We start from the raw sequence: 15,475 nt of genomic DNA, 5'->3' as shown, positions 1-15,475 counted from the left end.
ACGCCCACCCCTTTCGACTTGTTTGCTTTTGGATTAATCCTAAGAACACATGGCTGGACTGATGGGAGCTCTGGGAGCTCTGGTGGTTGTCCCTGAAGATCTGGCTAAACCCCGAATCACCCCTAATCCGGACAACCCCCAAGGATATCAGTTCAGAGCAGGTGTTACCTCTCAAAGTCAAATCTTCTTAAAACTATTGATTCATGTTTTCAAAGCCGGTCTCTTTAGTGCAGTTGATTCATACCCTGTGCGTTAATCTCAGTCCCACGATATTGCACTTAAATATTCATACATCTAGTCATATTAGTTACAGTAGAATTGTAAATCCTTTCAAGTTCAAAGCCACATTTTTGTTCTTCCCTCCCCTCCAAATGTGTACATTATACCTTGCAGATGAATTGACATGACTGAGTTGCCTTATTGTTATATGTCATTTAAGCTTATGTCAGAAATACCAGAGAAGAAACGTGAAATGAAAAATGACCAAGGCATGATGAATTAGTAAGAGAGATGGGTGGCAGACCTCATGTTTGTTTCTGAGATGTTTTTCTGGATGACAATGACAACAGTTACTATTAACAAATTCCTCTCTTCGGTGATCCTCTAACTGTTCTAAATCTGTGTTTTAAGAATTTGATTACTTTTTTGATTTGTTTTAATCCCATGTGGCTCTAAGATGTTCTGGAAATCAACTCAAATAAATGTTAATGTTAAATTTGAGGTGATCTTTACCCCAAGCTAATTTTCCATGAACAACTGGAAAATCCTCTGGAGAGGGGATTGAAGGAAAAGTGGTCAGTGTTACTCCCTTTCTTGTGCAAAGTGAATGCCTCCACCTGTTCTGAATTCCATCTCCTCTTACTGTTTCAGGGACTCTGTTCCTTGAGTTACTTCCTTTCTTGCATTCATTTACCTCTTCCCGCAGTTCTCATTCTCCACTTCCCAGTGCGCACTTAGCTCCTTCCAGCTGGAGAAAGGGAGTTACTTCATCCTTATAGCCTCCTGCCTCTAGTCACTTTTCCTGTCTGTGTCCTTCCCTTTTCAGTCTAAATTCTTGAAAGAATATGATTTTTTTTAAATCTCACATAAACTCACCTCATTGTAATCTCATAAAAACTCCTTAATCGACTGTCAACCCGAGACCTGAGTTGCAGGTGGGAGGGAATTCTGGAGGCTAAGCACCCAGGACCAGGAGGAATAAGCTGGAGCTGGAGGTCTGGAATCTGCCAAGTTAATGAAATCATTTCTGGCTGAATTCCAGAAATAACATGGCTAGGAAAAGAACAAATTACAATATATAGAGATTTGGGAGCAAGATGTTAAGGTCTAACTCAGTAAGATTGAAAGCAGAGTAGAAACAATGTACCAGAAACTTTTTACAAAGAAATGGTACATCCTTCTGGAGTCTTCAGAAATAGAAGTGTTTTTAAAGCAAGAAATAGTGGTGAGAAAGGGATCCCAGTGGACTGTCGGGAGAGGGTAGAGTTGGAGTCACTTAAGAAAAATCTTGGTATAACTTTCATTCTTCTCCTCTCTTTACTCTGTGCTTCTGTACTTGAGTGCTGCCTTCTTGGCCCAGACCTGCTCCTCATCACCAGAGTTGAAATTTTGCTTTCTTCAGTGTTTTCCTATTCTCATTCTTTTTGTTGACCATCTTCTTCAATCCAGGTGGAACAGCAGTAGCTCCCATTATTTCTCCCGACATCTAGTCCTCTGTGCATCTTCACTCTGCCTCATCCTTTATCTGCTCTTTAGAGCTGATGGAGTCAAAGTTTGGGTTCTGGAGTTAGAGAGAGATAAATTCTAGGCTTGTAATTTATTAATGCTTTGACTTTGAATGACTTCATCTTTCTGAATCTTGGCTTTCTCAGCGATCAAAATGGGACTGTTGAATACCTCCTTGATTTCTGTGAACCAAGAATAATATGTGTGGAAGCGGCAAATACTAGGTGCTTAGTAAATATTAATTACACTTCTTTTCCTGTATCATTTGATGCTGTTTAGTTATACAAGATTGCGGAGAAGAGGCAAATAGAATATTAGATTGATTTTTCACATGTATAAAAATGTGAATATTAATTGGTAACACAAAGATCCTTCATGAATAAGCTTTAGTGATAAGTTGAAGGAAAAAAGATTATATTCTGCAAACTAAAGACAAATTAAACTTCCCTTGTGACAGAATATGGCCTTACTGGTTATAATAAACCTAGCCATGGGGTTGGGGGGTATAGCTCCATGGTAGAGCACCTGCTTGGCATGCATGAGGTCCAGGGTTCAATCCCCAGTGCTTCTGTTAAGGGGGGAAAAAAAGAAAACAACAACCTGGCCAGATCTTAGGAGAAAAGAAAAGTTACTTACCTTTAATATATGAACGAAGCAGGCTTTCTACTACAATACAAATTTCAGCTTATTTTCATTAAATAATGGAGCATTTTATGTAGTTGTTTATGGTGGTGGTGCCAATATGAAATCATGAAAGAACATTGTTTCCACAGAGGTAGACACTATATGTGCTGGAAGTAAATTCTTTTGGAATGAGAGAATATATGTGATCACTAACTCAATAAAAGGACATTCACTTAAAACTTGTCTTTTTTCTGTTTTAGGTGTTTGGAAATCAACTTATTCCGCCCAATGCACAAGTGAAGAAAGCAACCGTCTTTCTCAATCCTGCGGCTTGCAAAGGGTAGTTCAGTTTGTGATTTGTTATATATTCGGCTTTTCTAAGGGGAAAAGAGTCACAGAGTATCAGGCAGCTGGTTGGATTGTTTAAAATTGGCAGAACTAGGTTCAGTCCTCTTGTTGCAATAAGATTCGATTACAGTATAGAAATAACGGTTAATGGGCTAAAACTGTAAAGCTAACTGGTGCTTAGCCGACTTGTCTAACTGAAGTTTAATAAGTATTTCAGAATTAACACTCTCAACTCAGTCTTACCTGCTTGGTGGTAGCCCCCTTGGGAACAGATTCTGCTGCCGTGATGTAAATTATGAGGTCATCTCTGTGACAGGGTGGCGGAGAGCACTGTGGCCTTGTGAAGTCAGAAACATTCCTTCCCAAAAGAGTTAACGGTGAGCTCGGTCTTGGAGGCCAGTCGAGGGAGAACACTCAGTCTTCCCGACTGAGGAAATGGCCCGTGGGGCTGGGGCCTGGAGACAGGAGCCCCTCCTAGGTCCCTCCTATGTCCCAGGACAGAATGTGAACTGGTCTGGCCGGCCTGGAGGGTCAGTGAGGGAATCGTGAGACTTGAGATGTGAAGAAAGGTTGGGACCTTGGTTGATAGTCACATGTCCATGTTCGGGCATTGTAACAAATGTACTACACTGGGGCAGGAGGGGAGGCTGTGGGGGTGTGTGTGTGTGTCTAGGGGGGAAGGGCGTATGTGAGAACTCTGTTTTCCACTCATTTTTACTGTAAGCCTAAAAATTGCTCTAAAAAGTAAAGTCTTAATTTTTAAAAAGTGCCATAAGCAAAAAAAAAATTTTTTTACATTGTTAGGAAAGGGAAATAAAAAGACTTTGATGGTTTTAAGAACTCATTTAAAATTTAAAGTTATTTTTTAAAAATAGTAAGAGTGAAAGGATGGAGGGGGAGAAAAAAGTGATACCTTTTATTCTACCTAATGATCAGGATGATTCTTTTTGTCTTTTCTGAGGATCAGAAAATTAATAAATTTGTGTTAGATTGGATTCTATAAGCTCTAAGTAAAATAATGTTAAGAAAATAAGAACAATGGAATAGTTGGGACCAGCTTCTAAGTGAATAACGTTCATATTGTCTGGAGAGAAACACAGGGGCTCTGAAATAAGTTCCTCTAGTCATTTCTAGGGAGGTAGTGAGTGTGGTTTCACAGATAAGAGGACTAGTCACACCTTATTTCTTTTTAATTCAGCAGTTTAAAATATTTTCCTACTGATTGTCTAAATTGGCTCCATCACTCTACCTAATTGAATTGTATTTGCCCACCATTGTTGGAGCCACTTCCTTCCCCCATAAACATACCAGTCATCTGCCTATTGATCATTCTTGTTTAAAGCCAACACTGGAGGGGGGAGGGAAGTAGCTCAGTGGTAGAGTGCATGCTTAGCATGTATTAGGTCCTGGGCTCAAAGCCTGTACCTCCATTGAAAAAAAAAAGTAAAAAAAAAAAAAAACCAACACTGAACAATACCAACAACCAAACAGGCTCTAATACAACACAATCCAAATACCCAAGACAACCAAACAGTCCCTGGTGGCCTGTGGCAGAAGCTAGCAGAGAATTGGGTTTAGGTCTCAGTTTGAAGCACCTGGTCTGTGCCCTCTTTTCTGCTCTGTGATACTGTGGGAGTTGCTTAACTTCTTAAATCCTCAATTTACTCATCTGTAAAATGGGAAAAGAAATAGCACATACCTTATCAAAATTACCATTTAGTCCTTGAGGATTAAATGAGATAATGCCCATAAAGTGTTGAGCATTCTTTCCATTTCATCGTTAGCACTCGATCAAGGAAGTGTAAGCTGCCGTTGCTGTCACCACTGACCTGTGGGCTAGGTTCACAGCGTGCTTTCCTGGCTCCCTACCCTGGCCCCCTCCTCCTCCCTACTTTATGCAGCTGTTCTAGGTCCTGTTCCTTTAGAGACCTAGTAAGTTAGTAACTTGCTAATTCTGATGAAATAAATGGCAGTTTGTTGACGCTATAATCAGTCATTTTGAGTTCCTACTTCTAGGAGATATTTTAGATTCTGTTTACACTTTTACATGTAAGTATATTTGCATTTTTAAAGGTAGGTTCTTGTTTAAAAGTATACTTGTGTCTACAAGCAGAAGGCAAGTCTTTCTTTCTAAAGTCATCGTCCCCTTTAACAAGGTGAATCCCTGCCTGCTTCTGGGAAGCAGCCACTCTGAAACTCTCCAGCATCTTTTTAAAAAGATTTCACTATTTGTACTGTTTCTGTCATCTTGGCTCTGTTCTGGCACATAATTTATAATTTATCATGTAGCTATTTCATTATGTAGTACTGGTTTAAAACTACATAAGAGCTTAAGGAAATAAGATAACTGTATTTAGCGTTAATAAATAATACATTAAGGAGTAATTCTTTTTTCAGTGTGCGTGAACCTGGAAATTGCTGTAAGTATAGAAAGTTTTTATTTAACTCTGGTGCTATCTCACCCTTAATTATATAATAAATAATATATTTCTTACTGGTAACACTTGTTTTTCAATATTTTATATGGAACATTAGAAGGAAAAAATGTCTTCACTTCCCTTTTAGAGATTTTTGTACCCATGGCATCACATAAAGATGTGAATAAACCTCAAGTATTCAGATTTTTTTTAAATTGAAGTATAGTTGATTTACACTATTGTGTTAGTTTCAGGTGTACAGCAAAGTGATTCAGTTATATAAATATATATATTTTTAGATCTTTTTCCGTGTTAGGTTATTACAAGATATTGAATATAGTTTCCTGTACTATACAGTAAATCCTTATTTTAAAAATCTATTTTGTGTGTATTAGTGTATATCTGTTAATCCCATACTCCTAATTTATCCCTTCCTCCTTTGGTAACCGTAAGTTTGTTTTTATGTCAGTGAGTCAGCTTCTGTTTTGCAAATAAATTCATTTGTAGTTTTTAGATTCCACATGTAGGTGATATATAATATTTTACTTTTTCTAACTTACTTCAGTTAGTATGATCATTTCTAGGTCCGTCCAGATTGTTGCAAATGGCATTGTTTCGTTCTTTTTTATGGCTGAGTAATAGTGCAGTGTGTGTGTGTGTGTGTGTGTGTGTACATATGTACCACATCTTCTTTATCCATTCATCTGTTGGTGGACATTTAGTTTTGCTTCCATGTCTTGGCTATTGTAAATAGTGCTGTTATGAACATTGGGGTGCATGTATCTTTTCAAATTAGAGTTTTCTCTGGGTATATGCCCAGGAGTGGGATTGCTGGATCATTTGGTAAGTCTATTTTTAGTTGTTTAAGGAATCTCCATACTGTTCTCCATAGTGGCTGCACCAATTTACATTCCCACCACCTTTTTCTCCACACCTTCTCCAGCACTTATTATTTGTAGACTTTTTGATGATGGTTGTTCTGACCAGTTTGAGGTGATCCCTCGTTGTAGTTTTGTAAACCTTATTTCTTTAACTCAGAGGAGCTTACAGACTTGTAAGTGATTAATATAGCCGATTGAGACTTCTCCAGAATTTTGCTTCTCAGAGATGTATCTGTTCCACTTCCAGCTGATCCTTCCTTATCAACCTAGTAATGAAAGCAACCCTGCAAGGAGAAATGTTTTTACAATGTCACTAGCTCAGCCTTTTATTGTTGGGTTAAGCCCCAGAAATGGTGAGCTGGAAAAAAAGAAATTTCCATTTATTCTTTCACATCTATTCTAAGAAGCATTCAAAGCAATCGAAGAGGGAAAGGGTATTTGTTTAATTTGCTTATTATATGCTTACATAGGCCCTTGGCTCCAAGTATTCTTTTGTGAAAATTTGCTCAAGCTTCTCAATTGCTGTTTTAATTCATAATAAGAAATGTTTTGTGTTTTGTGTGCCATTTGGTAGTTATTTCTTTTTAAAGTGTTGAACTTGGTCTATGAATATGTATGTTCCTCATTTGCTACTTTTTAATCTCTTTTTAGAATAAACTGTTCTTAAGAAAGTCAAAGCATGCGTCACTGATTAAAAAATAATCTTTCTGAAAGAGGACTGGGTCAATGTGGATGTAAAAGTTTGATGTTGACTGTTTTGAAAGTACTAGTTTTTGTTCATTTTTTTCTGATGTGATAGTTGAAAATATTTGGGTGAAAGACAAGTCAGCTGATTGGTACACTGAACATTTATTCAACTTTGAGACCACGCCATTGGGGACTTTTTGAGACTTCTGCATCCCATGATTCTCCAGCTGTGTTTTTGAATCTTGTCTGAACTGGACCAGGGTCACTACCAGAATGATGTATGATACTTTTAAAACACACAAACTCTTCTAAGAGCAGTTTAGCTATTTCTGCTATTATAAGATACCACAGTTGTCTCATTTCCTTTTCCTCAGAATATACGTGTCTACATTTGGGGTAGGTTTATTCATTCATTCATTCATTCATATGTGCATTAATTCATCAGGTACTTACTAAGTCCCTTCTGAGTATGCCAGTCTGACTCCTAGAGGCTGGGGACTCAAGGATTAATAAGGTTTGGTGTGTCTTTTTGAAATGATTCCAGTCTAGTCCTGAAGCCTGCCTTGGAAATCACTAATCATCATAGAATGCGAAAGTCCCTAAGGGAGGTGTGTACAAAGCACTGGGGCTACCCACAGAAGGGCATGGCTGGGAGTTTCGGACAAGGTGCTGATTATCTTATAGTTAGATTAGGTAATTTCGAACTTTTTCCTTTCTCAGCAGAAATTCTGCCTTATTGAAAAAGAATTTTGTTCTTTCTCTAGGGATTTCACTACAGGTTTGAAACTCGAGAAATGGAGATAACCCTAGTACTTGAAATTGTTAAAAATGACATATCTCTCCTCCAAAGCTTGTGTCCATTGAGTTAGAATGAAGCAATATTCTCTGTGGTTCAATCTGTTCTTTTGGATCATATGAAAAATGTTAGACTAAATACACTCTCAGTCCACCACTGGAGTATAAATACGTTCCAAGAGAACTGTGTTGCTCTTGAGTTACAGGTGTTTTTGTCTGCCTTGTCATGTTGTTGCCCCAGCTCTTATGCTTGTCCAGCACACAGTAGCAGTTCAATAAATGCTTGTTGAATGAATCAGACACTGTTGCCTGAGTGAAGCCATATGTGGTGTACGCTGTTCCTCTAGAGGAACTAGATTGTGAACTGTAAGCATCCCAAATGGATCAAGGTATTGTGTTAGCTGAGGGGTAAACTCCTGAAGGCCCCAGAGTGACAGAGTCCACGTTCCTATCCTTAGAAATGCATTACTCATTGTTAGACTTCCTGTACTTGAACAAATACAGGGAACCGAGTCCTATAGGCTGTTTCTTGTTTTATTCTAGAGAAGATGGTTGAGCTTTTTATTTTTCCTCTTGAGAACTCTTATTAAAATATTTGTACTTTTTCCTTTGTTTACAGCAAAGCCAGGACTCTATTTGAAAAAAATGCTGCCCCGATTTTACACTTATCTGGCATGGATGTGACTGTCGTTAAGGTGAGAACTGCTCTAGAGTGTTGGTTTTATCCAAGCTTCCACTCCTTATGACATAGCCTTTTCTCTTGACATCTTAGCAAAAGTCACTTATCTCTTAAGAAAACAAGAACAGAGAAATCCTTGTTCTGATAATTAGTCAAATAATTTTGTTTTTTTCCAAGCATTGTCAGCTTTTCATTGCTAGAATAGGATTAGATGGAGGCATGAACTTGGTTCCTTTCATCTGAAAGGACTGTGGAAATGTCGTCTCTCGGAAGATGAAAGTTGTCACAGCTGTAAGAATTCTTTTCCTGAATATAAAAAAAACCTTCAAGTTTGAGTAATTTGATTTCTTGGTAGTTCCACGGACAGGTGAACATTTTCTCTCTGGTGGGGAATTATCTCTGGTGAGGACTTTTAAGTGGTAAGGCTTTAGAGTTTTCGAGATTTGGGTAAGAAGAAAAGGGGACAAAAATAAGTGAGAGAGATTGTGAGAAGATGCCTCATGATTGCACTTTGTTGACTTTTAAGTGCTGTGTATGTGGTGTGTGTATAGCTGTGCATATTTGGTGAAAACCACTCTGTTACCGTGCTTGTAAGTCTGTGGTTTACCTATTTTTAACATTACACACTTAAATCACAGAGGTTGAAGAGTTATTAGTCCGATTTACTATGTCCTGTTGAACTCTTTTCTTCAACTTGTCTGAGATGCGATCTTCCAGTTGTCTGCCTCCAGGGGAGGGAGAAAGGGGAAGAAAACTAACGTTTATTTCAGGTCCTGTAGTGCGTGTTGCAGACTCTATGTATGAGAGATCTTAGAATGGGTGTTTAAGACTGACATTATTTATTCCTGCAAAGTCCAAACCATCTGGGCCTGGAACTAGCTGAAGGGATTTGTTTTTTTGTATATTAAATTTCTTTAATGGCTATAGAAGTATTCAAGTTCTATTTCTTCTTTAATTTTCATAAGGTAAATTTTTTAAAGGAATTTCTTCATTTCATCTAAAGTTTTCAAATTAATTGGCATCGAGTTTTTCATAATGTCCTCTTCTTTTAAATTTCTGTAACATCTGTAATATCTCATTTTCATGCTTGGTATTATTTATTGCTTTTATGTGCTGTCTTTTGTTTTTTCTCCCAGTCTATATGAGAGGTGCATCAATTTGATTAATCCTTGCCAAGAACCATTTTTTGGCTTGTGGATCCTTTTATTTATGTTTATTTCATTAATTTTTTGTCTGTCTGTCTTGTTTCTTTCATTCTACTTTCTTTGGATGTTTTTCTGCTGTTCTTTTCTGACATTTTATCTTGGATGTTTATGTCATTAATTTTCACTCTGCTGCTTCAGCTGCATCCTAGAAGTTTTGATATACAATGTTTTCATTATCACTCATTTCTAAATATTTTCTAATTTTCATCATGATTTTTGTTTAACCAATGAGTTATTTAGGCATTTTCATAATGTCCAGATCTGAAGTTTTCCCACATCTTTTTGTTAATGATTTCTGATTTAATTGTATTACGATCAAAGAATATAGTCTATATAATTCCAGTATTTTAAAGTTTATTGAGACTTATTTTATGGCCTAGTGTGTGGTTTGTTTTCAGAAATGTTTTCTGTATGCCTAAAAAGAATACGTATCAATTTTTGGGTACCATGTTTTGTACATGTCCATGAAGTCAAATCTGTTAATTGAGTGGCTCAAATCATATGTCCTTGCTGATTTTTTTTCTTCTTTTTAGACTATAGATTGTCCAGGAAGAAGTGTTAAAAATATCCCAATATAATTTTGGATTTGTCTGTTTCTCTCTGTAATTTTATCCACTTTTTAAAAATATTTTGAGACTGTATCAGTAGATTCAGTCAAATTTCAGCTCATTTCATTTTTCTCACATTTTGACCCTGTCTATTAGATTGTTGCATCTAGAGTTACTTCTGTACTCGTTATCTCTCGCTCCACAATAAACTGCCTTGACAACCGTTTTAATGTTTAGGATTCTGTTGGTCAGCAGTCTGTGTTCAGAGCCATTCCTGTGCTGGTCTCACCTGAGGTCCTCAGTGGCATGTCTTTTCATGGCTTGATAGCTCTTTTATTTCCTTTTATCACTGAATAATATTCCATTGTGTAGATGGACAACAGTTTATTTATCCATTTACTTATTGAAGGACATCTTGGTTGCTTCCAATTTTGTAGTTATGAATAAAGCTTCTGCAGACATTCACATGTAGGGTTTTGTGCGGAAGAACTTCCTCAGCTCATTTAGGTGAACACCTAGGAGTGTGGCTGCTGTATTGTATGGTAAGAGTATACTTAGCTTTGTAAGAAACTGCCAGACTGCTCTCCAAAAGTGGCTGTACCATTTTGCATTCCCACCAGCAATGAGGGAGATTTTCTGTTGTTCCACATCCTCATCAGCATTTGGCATTCTCAGTGTTTTGGGTTTTTAGCCATTCTAATAGGTATATAGTGGTTTCTCATTGTCTTAAGTTGCAGTTCCCTAATAACATATAACACTGAGCATTTTTTCTTCTGCTTATTTTCCATCCGTATATTTTCTATGGTGAGGTGTCTGTTCAGATCTTTGCTGTCTTAACTGGGTGTTTCTTGTATGTCCTCTTATTTTTTAGTCTAGAGTTTTTTAAATACAAGTTCTTTATCAGATATGTGTTTTGCAAATATTTTCTCTTTTAAAGCAGTCTTTTAATTTTCTTAACAGTATTTTGAAAGAGAAGAAGTTTTTAATTTTAAGGAAGTCCAACTTACTAATTTTTTCTTTTGTGAATCTTGCTTTGGTGATTTGTCTAAAAACTCATTACCAAACCCAGGATCACCTAGAGCCTCTCCTGCGTTATTTTCTTGAAGTTTTATAGGTTTTTACTTGACCTTTAGGTCTCTGATCCATTTTGAGGTAATTTTTGTGAAAGGTGTAAGGTTAGATTTTCTGCATCATTAGGCCATGCTTTTTTATCCTTCCTCTTTGGTGCATTTGAAATTTTCCTCTTAAGATCAGAGCCTCAAATATGTCACCTCTGTTAACATAATCTTTTAAATTACCATCTGTTAAATCTGTCAGTGTCGTTTTCAATTTTGGTTCTTTCATTCATGTACTTATATTTATTAGTTTTTCTTACAAATATTTATTGAGTGCCTACTACAAGGTAAACTCTGTTCTAGGTATTGGAGACACAGTCTGAACAAAAATTTTCCCTGTCTGTTCTCAGAGCTTCCATTTCAATTGTGAAAGGAAGAGATGCAGATAAGAAACATTTGCAAAATAAATGTACAGTTTGTTAGATGGTGATGAGTGCCAAGAAGAAAAATAAGTCAGGCTAAGGAGAACAAGAGTCATGGGGCTGTTAGTTTAGTTCAGAAGGTGAGGAAGTCCGGGTTGATAAGATGACCTTTGAGCAGAGACCTGGCGGAAATGAGTGAGTCATGCAGGTGAGCAAGGAAGAGAATCCAGGCTGAGCACATTGCGTGTTCAGAGGCTCTGCAGAGGTGTGTACTTGGGTGTTGAGGAAGAGTAAGGAGGCCAGTGTGGTTAGAGTAGAATGAGCAAGGGGAGACCGGGAGAGGATGAGGTTGGAGAAGTCACAGGGGCAAGATTGTCAGGTTTGTATCATTTACATATTCAGTAAATTACCTTTCCTCTCCATTGTTGATAAAGTGTTGTGTGGGAGAAGGCTGGATGGAAAGCCCTAAAGAAACGTTATCAGGAAGCTACCTACAATTTGATGTCACTCCACTGAGCATCTTACTTTGAGCATAAACATTCAATTGGTAGTCAGTTCACCCAATTATATTCTAGTGTATTGTTTCCACATTTCTCCACCTTGTCCCCAAGGATATATCGAAATAGCTTGCCAAGTGCCGTGCTGAAGACCTGATAGAATGTCTGTTTGGATTCCCAGATCTTCTGATCTACTAATTTGTCAAAGATGAGGATAGTCTGAAATACCTCCTTCTTAGCGAACCCTTCCTGATTACTTATCTTCTTAGCGAACCCAGTGATCACCTATTTCAGGCTGTTCACAAACCATCCTTTTAACCAGGATTGACATACGTTCTTTTTTTTCAAATGAAGTATTTGGATCGATTGAGCTCAATCACCAGGGGCCTATGATTTAATCAGCCGTGTGTGCACAATGAAACTAACATAAAACCCCAGGAAGACAGGTTTTGCAGATCTTCCAGGTTTGGGAACACAGGAAGATCTGGGGAGAGGTGATGTGCCCAGTGAGGGCATGGAAACCCCTGCCCCTTCTTCCCACATACCTTGCCCCATGTACTTCTTCAACTGGCTCTTCATCTGAATCCTTTATAATAAACTGATAAATGTATATCAAAAAGTATAGTTGTAAAGCCAGTCATTTCATTGTTTAGAATAAAAGTTGAACCACTCATCAGAAGATTAAGTGGTATTAGTCTAGGGGCTTAGGTTTTGTCTGTGTTAAGTGTGGCTGAATAGCTCAGGTGCTTTAGCCCTTCTGAATTCCATCTTTACTTTTCCCTGTTAATGTGTCTAGTATAGTGTCAGCTGGAGAGAGTATGTCCTTACTTTAGTATTAGTTACATGTGTTAAAATTCAATGCTTGGGTTTAGAGGTGGTGGCTTAAATGGTTCATTTAAGTCCACATGTGTATCTGAGATGAAGTATTTGCAGTAAATTTAGTGAGGCTTAGGTACTGTCTTGTGACTGCCTTGAGTCATGCCTATATTTATGTACAATCATAGAAAAACCGTAATCACCTTTTATTTCGTACAGTGCCAGTTAAGAACAGGTGCCTGGCTAGTAGCTTTTCATACTGCTTTACAACAGTATTATGAGGAAGCTCTTATCTGCTCCCCGCAGTACATGTAATTTCACTGATAAGGAAATTAAGATCCTGAGCGTTTAAGGCCACTCAGCTAAAAAGTAGCAGAGTTGGGATTTAGTCTGGGTCTGTTGGGTTCCCAAATCTGTGCTCTTTTCACTACATCTGCTTCTCCTTATTTGCGTATACACTTGACTTCCTGCTTTCAGATGGAAGTCATTGGGTAAATGATGTGATCGAATCTGCACTGGACCTGAAATGAGTCCCCTGACTAGCTAATTGTATAACTGAGACAAATTACTAGGTAAGTTTTGTTTTTAAAGTAAGGGGCTGACTACATGGTTTCTGAGGTCCCTTCCAGCTCTACAAATATAAATCTGTAAAAATGATACATAGCTTCTTTGGTAACTATTTAATTTTTCATGTATATGAATTATGTAGAATTTAAGGAAAGATTCAATGTAAAACTTTAAGGAAAATATCCCATATTTTTAGACCTTTGACCTTGTGGCCCTGGGATGATAAATTTACCAAAGGCTCCTTTTGTATTGCAGACAGATTATGAGGGCCAAGCCAAGAAACTCCTGGAGCTGATGGAGAACACAGATGTGATCATTGTTGCTGGAGGAGATGGGACATTGCAAGAGGTAATGGCCGCTTTCTGTTTGAAACCATTTTGAAGGTGAGGAAAGCAGAAATTAGATCTTGGAGCAGTGGCAGAAAGGGGTTATAATTTAAGGAAATTACTTCTTTGTAATCCGTTCTTTTAGGATTGTTTCTGAAACATGTATAGCACTCCATTTTTTTCACTCACTTTTATTTCACTGCTTTGTATAAATTCTTTACCCAGCACTTAGAAGGGTTTTCATTTATCAAATTTAAGTTTGATAAAACTGAAAAAAGCAAGATACAGAAGGGTGCTGGGAGTGATATGCTTTTTATATTTTGAGGACTCTTAGGAAGTAGCCCACTTTGTTTTGGAATCATAGCTTCAATCATGGGAAGGTTTCTTATAAAATAAACTTAAAGATTCCCTTTAAAAAAAATGCATCTCTTCATTCTCACATCATTTCCATCCCCTGCAATGTTATCTCCTAAAGGTGCATTTAGAGGCAGAGGTCTACATGTTCAGATATAGCATCTGCCTTTGCTCTACTATTCCATTCCCTTAATGCTTACTTTGGTCCAATAAGGACAGTAAGTATGTTGCCCTGGAAATGCTCTGCTTTTCCAGGACAATAGACTAGAACCTTTATTATTTATTGGGAACCCCTAGAGCCCAGTGCAAGTGCCTCTCCTACTCAGTCCCTCTATCCCTTGTCCCATAATTCACATCCGTGCCTCGTTTCTGGTTGTCGTCTGCCTCTCTTTGGTGGTTTCATCAGGGATCAGACAGCAGACAGGGTACTGTTCTGTGTTTGACTTAGCAACTACGTGAGCCTTAGAAAGCTGCTCCTTTTTTTAAAAAAAAAAAAAACTTTATTAAAAATAAATAAATAAATAGAGGTACTGGGGATTGAACCCAGGACCTGGTCCGTGTTAATCATGTGCCCTGCCACTGAGCTGTGCCTACCCACCTTAGTAAGCTTCTTTTCAAAAGACTGTGCTGATGATCCTGTAGTTGCTTTTATGACTTTGAAGTGTGAAGCATACGGATAGCATGCCAACAAAGAGCGAAGTGGACCTCATACAACCCCATTTAATCCTGACATTCAGAGAGACAGGAGGTGAAGGGGAAAGGCTGGCGTCAGCCTTGACTTTACAAAAGTTTTAAGAAAGATACCGAATTGTGTATCTGGTATAATCTGGTCATAAGAATATGCCCTGATTAATTGGAGGGAAATATACCAAAATATAAACAACTGCTTAGTGATGGTTATCTTGGGTGGTGGGGTTATGAGAAAATATTTTTTCTTCAGGTATTTTTCACAGTTTTTACAAGACATGTGTATTATAGTTTAAAACTAAAAAATAAATTATGTAAAAGTTCAAATTAAAAATGTCTCTTTATAGGGGGAATACAGTCTCCTTTGTCTTTATGTTCTTCAAAAAGGAACATTTATTGAGAGCTGACTTCCCTCTGAGTGCATTTTACCTCTGTGTGTGCTTCACAGTGGCACGCTGGGGCCTTTTGTATAATTGATGCGTGCATCACATTTATACCCATCTTATAGACCTTAAAACATAATTTTACTAATATAATGTGGAGGTTTTATAATTATTTTATCTTAGTCTTGATAGCACTATTGATCCTAGGTCAAGTACAAAATCTAATTTAGCTCTGATCTTATTGAATACTATGTGTTTTAAGAGCCAATACATTTTTTGACATAGTTTCTAGGAAGAAAACAGGAACAAGTTTGAGGTCCATGAAAATTGAATCCAATTCTTTTATGATAAAGGAAATACAAGTTGTTTAGTTGTTTTTTTTTTTTTTTTTTTTTACCATGTATAGGTTATTACTGGAGTTCTTCGAAGAGCAGATGAGGTGAGCTTTAAAATAAGAGT

General features: G+C 37.5%; 1 protein-coding gene and 1 long non-coding RNA gene across 7 annotated transcripts in view; one reads left to right on the top strand and one right to left on the bottom strand.

Annotated features, from left to right (window-relative positions):
* Positions 1 to 15,475, top strand: part of AGK (acylglycerol kinase) — a 95,611-nt gene that overhangs the window by 47,038 nt on the left and 33,098 nt on the right. For 5 of the 6 annotated variants that reach the window (XM_072964320.1, XM_072964324.1, XM_072964323.1 and 2 more), the window contains 4 exons: positions 2,610 to 2,689; positions 8,097 to 8,172; positions 13,522 to 13,614; positions 15,423 to 15,455. In XM_072964320.1, coding sequence (XP_072820421.1) covers positions 2,610 to 2,689; positions 8,097 to 8,172; positions 13,522 to 13,614; positions 15,423 to 15,455 — 282 coding nt within the window. Of the gene's footprint in view, positions 1 to 2,609; positions 2,690 to 3,080; positions 3,228 to 8,096; positions 8,173 to 13,521; positions 13,615 to 15,422; positions 15,456 to 15,475 lie in introns of those variants that run through there. The other variant, XM_072964325.1, reaches the window with a different exon arrangement.
* Positions 1,300 to 2,620, bottom strand: LOC140697296 (uncharacterized). Its single transcript, XR_012074189.1, has 2 exons — positions 2,362 to 2,620; positions 1,300 to 1,907 (listed from the first exon to the last, which is right to left on the bottom strand). It is a non-coding gene; the product is annotated as an uncharacterized lncRNA (long non-coding RNA).

The sequence above is a fragment of the Vicugna pacos genome, chromosome 7 (assembly GCF_048564905.1).
Source record: "Vicugna pacos chromosome 7, VicPac4, whole genome shotgun sequence".
Taxonomy (NCBI): domain Eukaryota; kingdom Metazoa; phylum Chordata; class Mammalia; order Artiodactyla; family Camelidae; genus Vicugna; species Vicugna pacos.
Note: the sequence above shows the minus strand (reverse complement) of the source record. Positions and strands in the feature narration are given on the sequence as shown.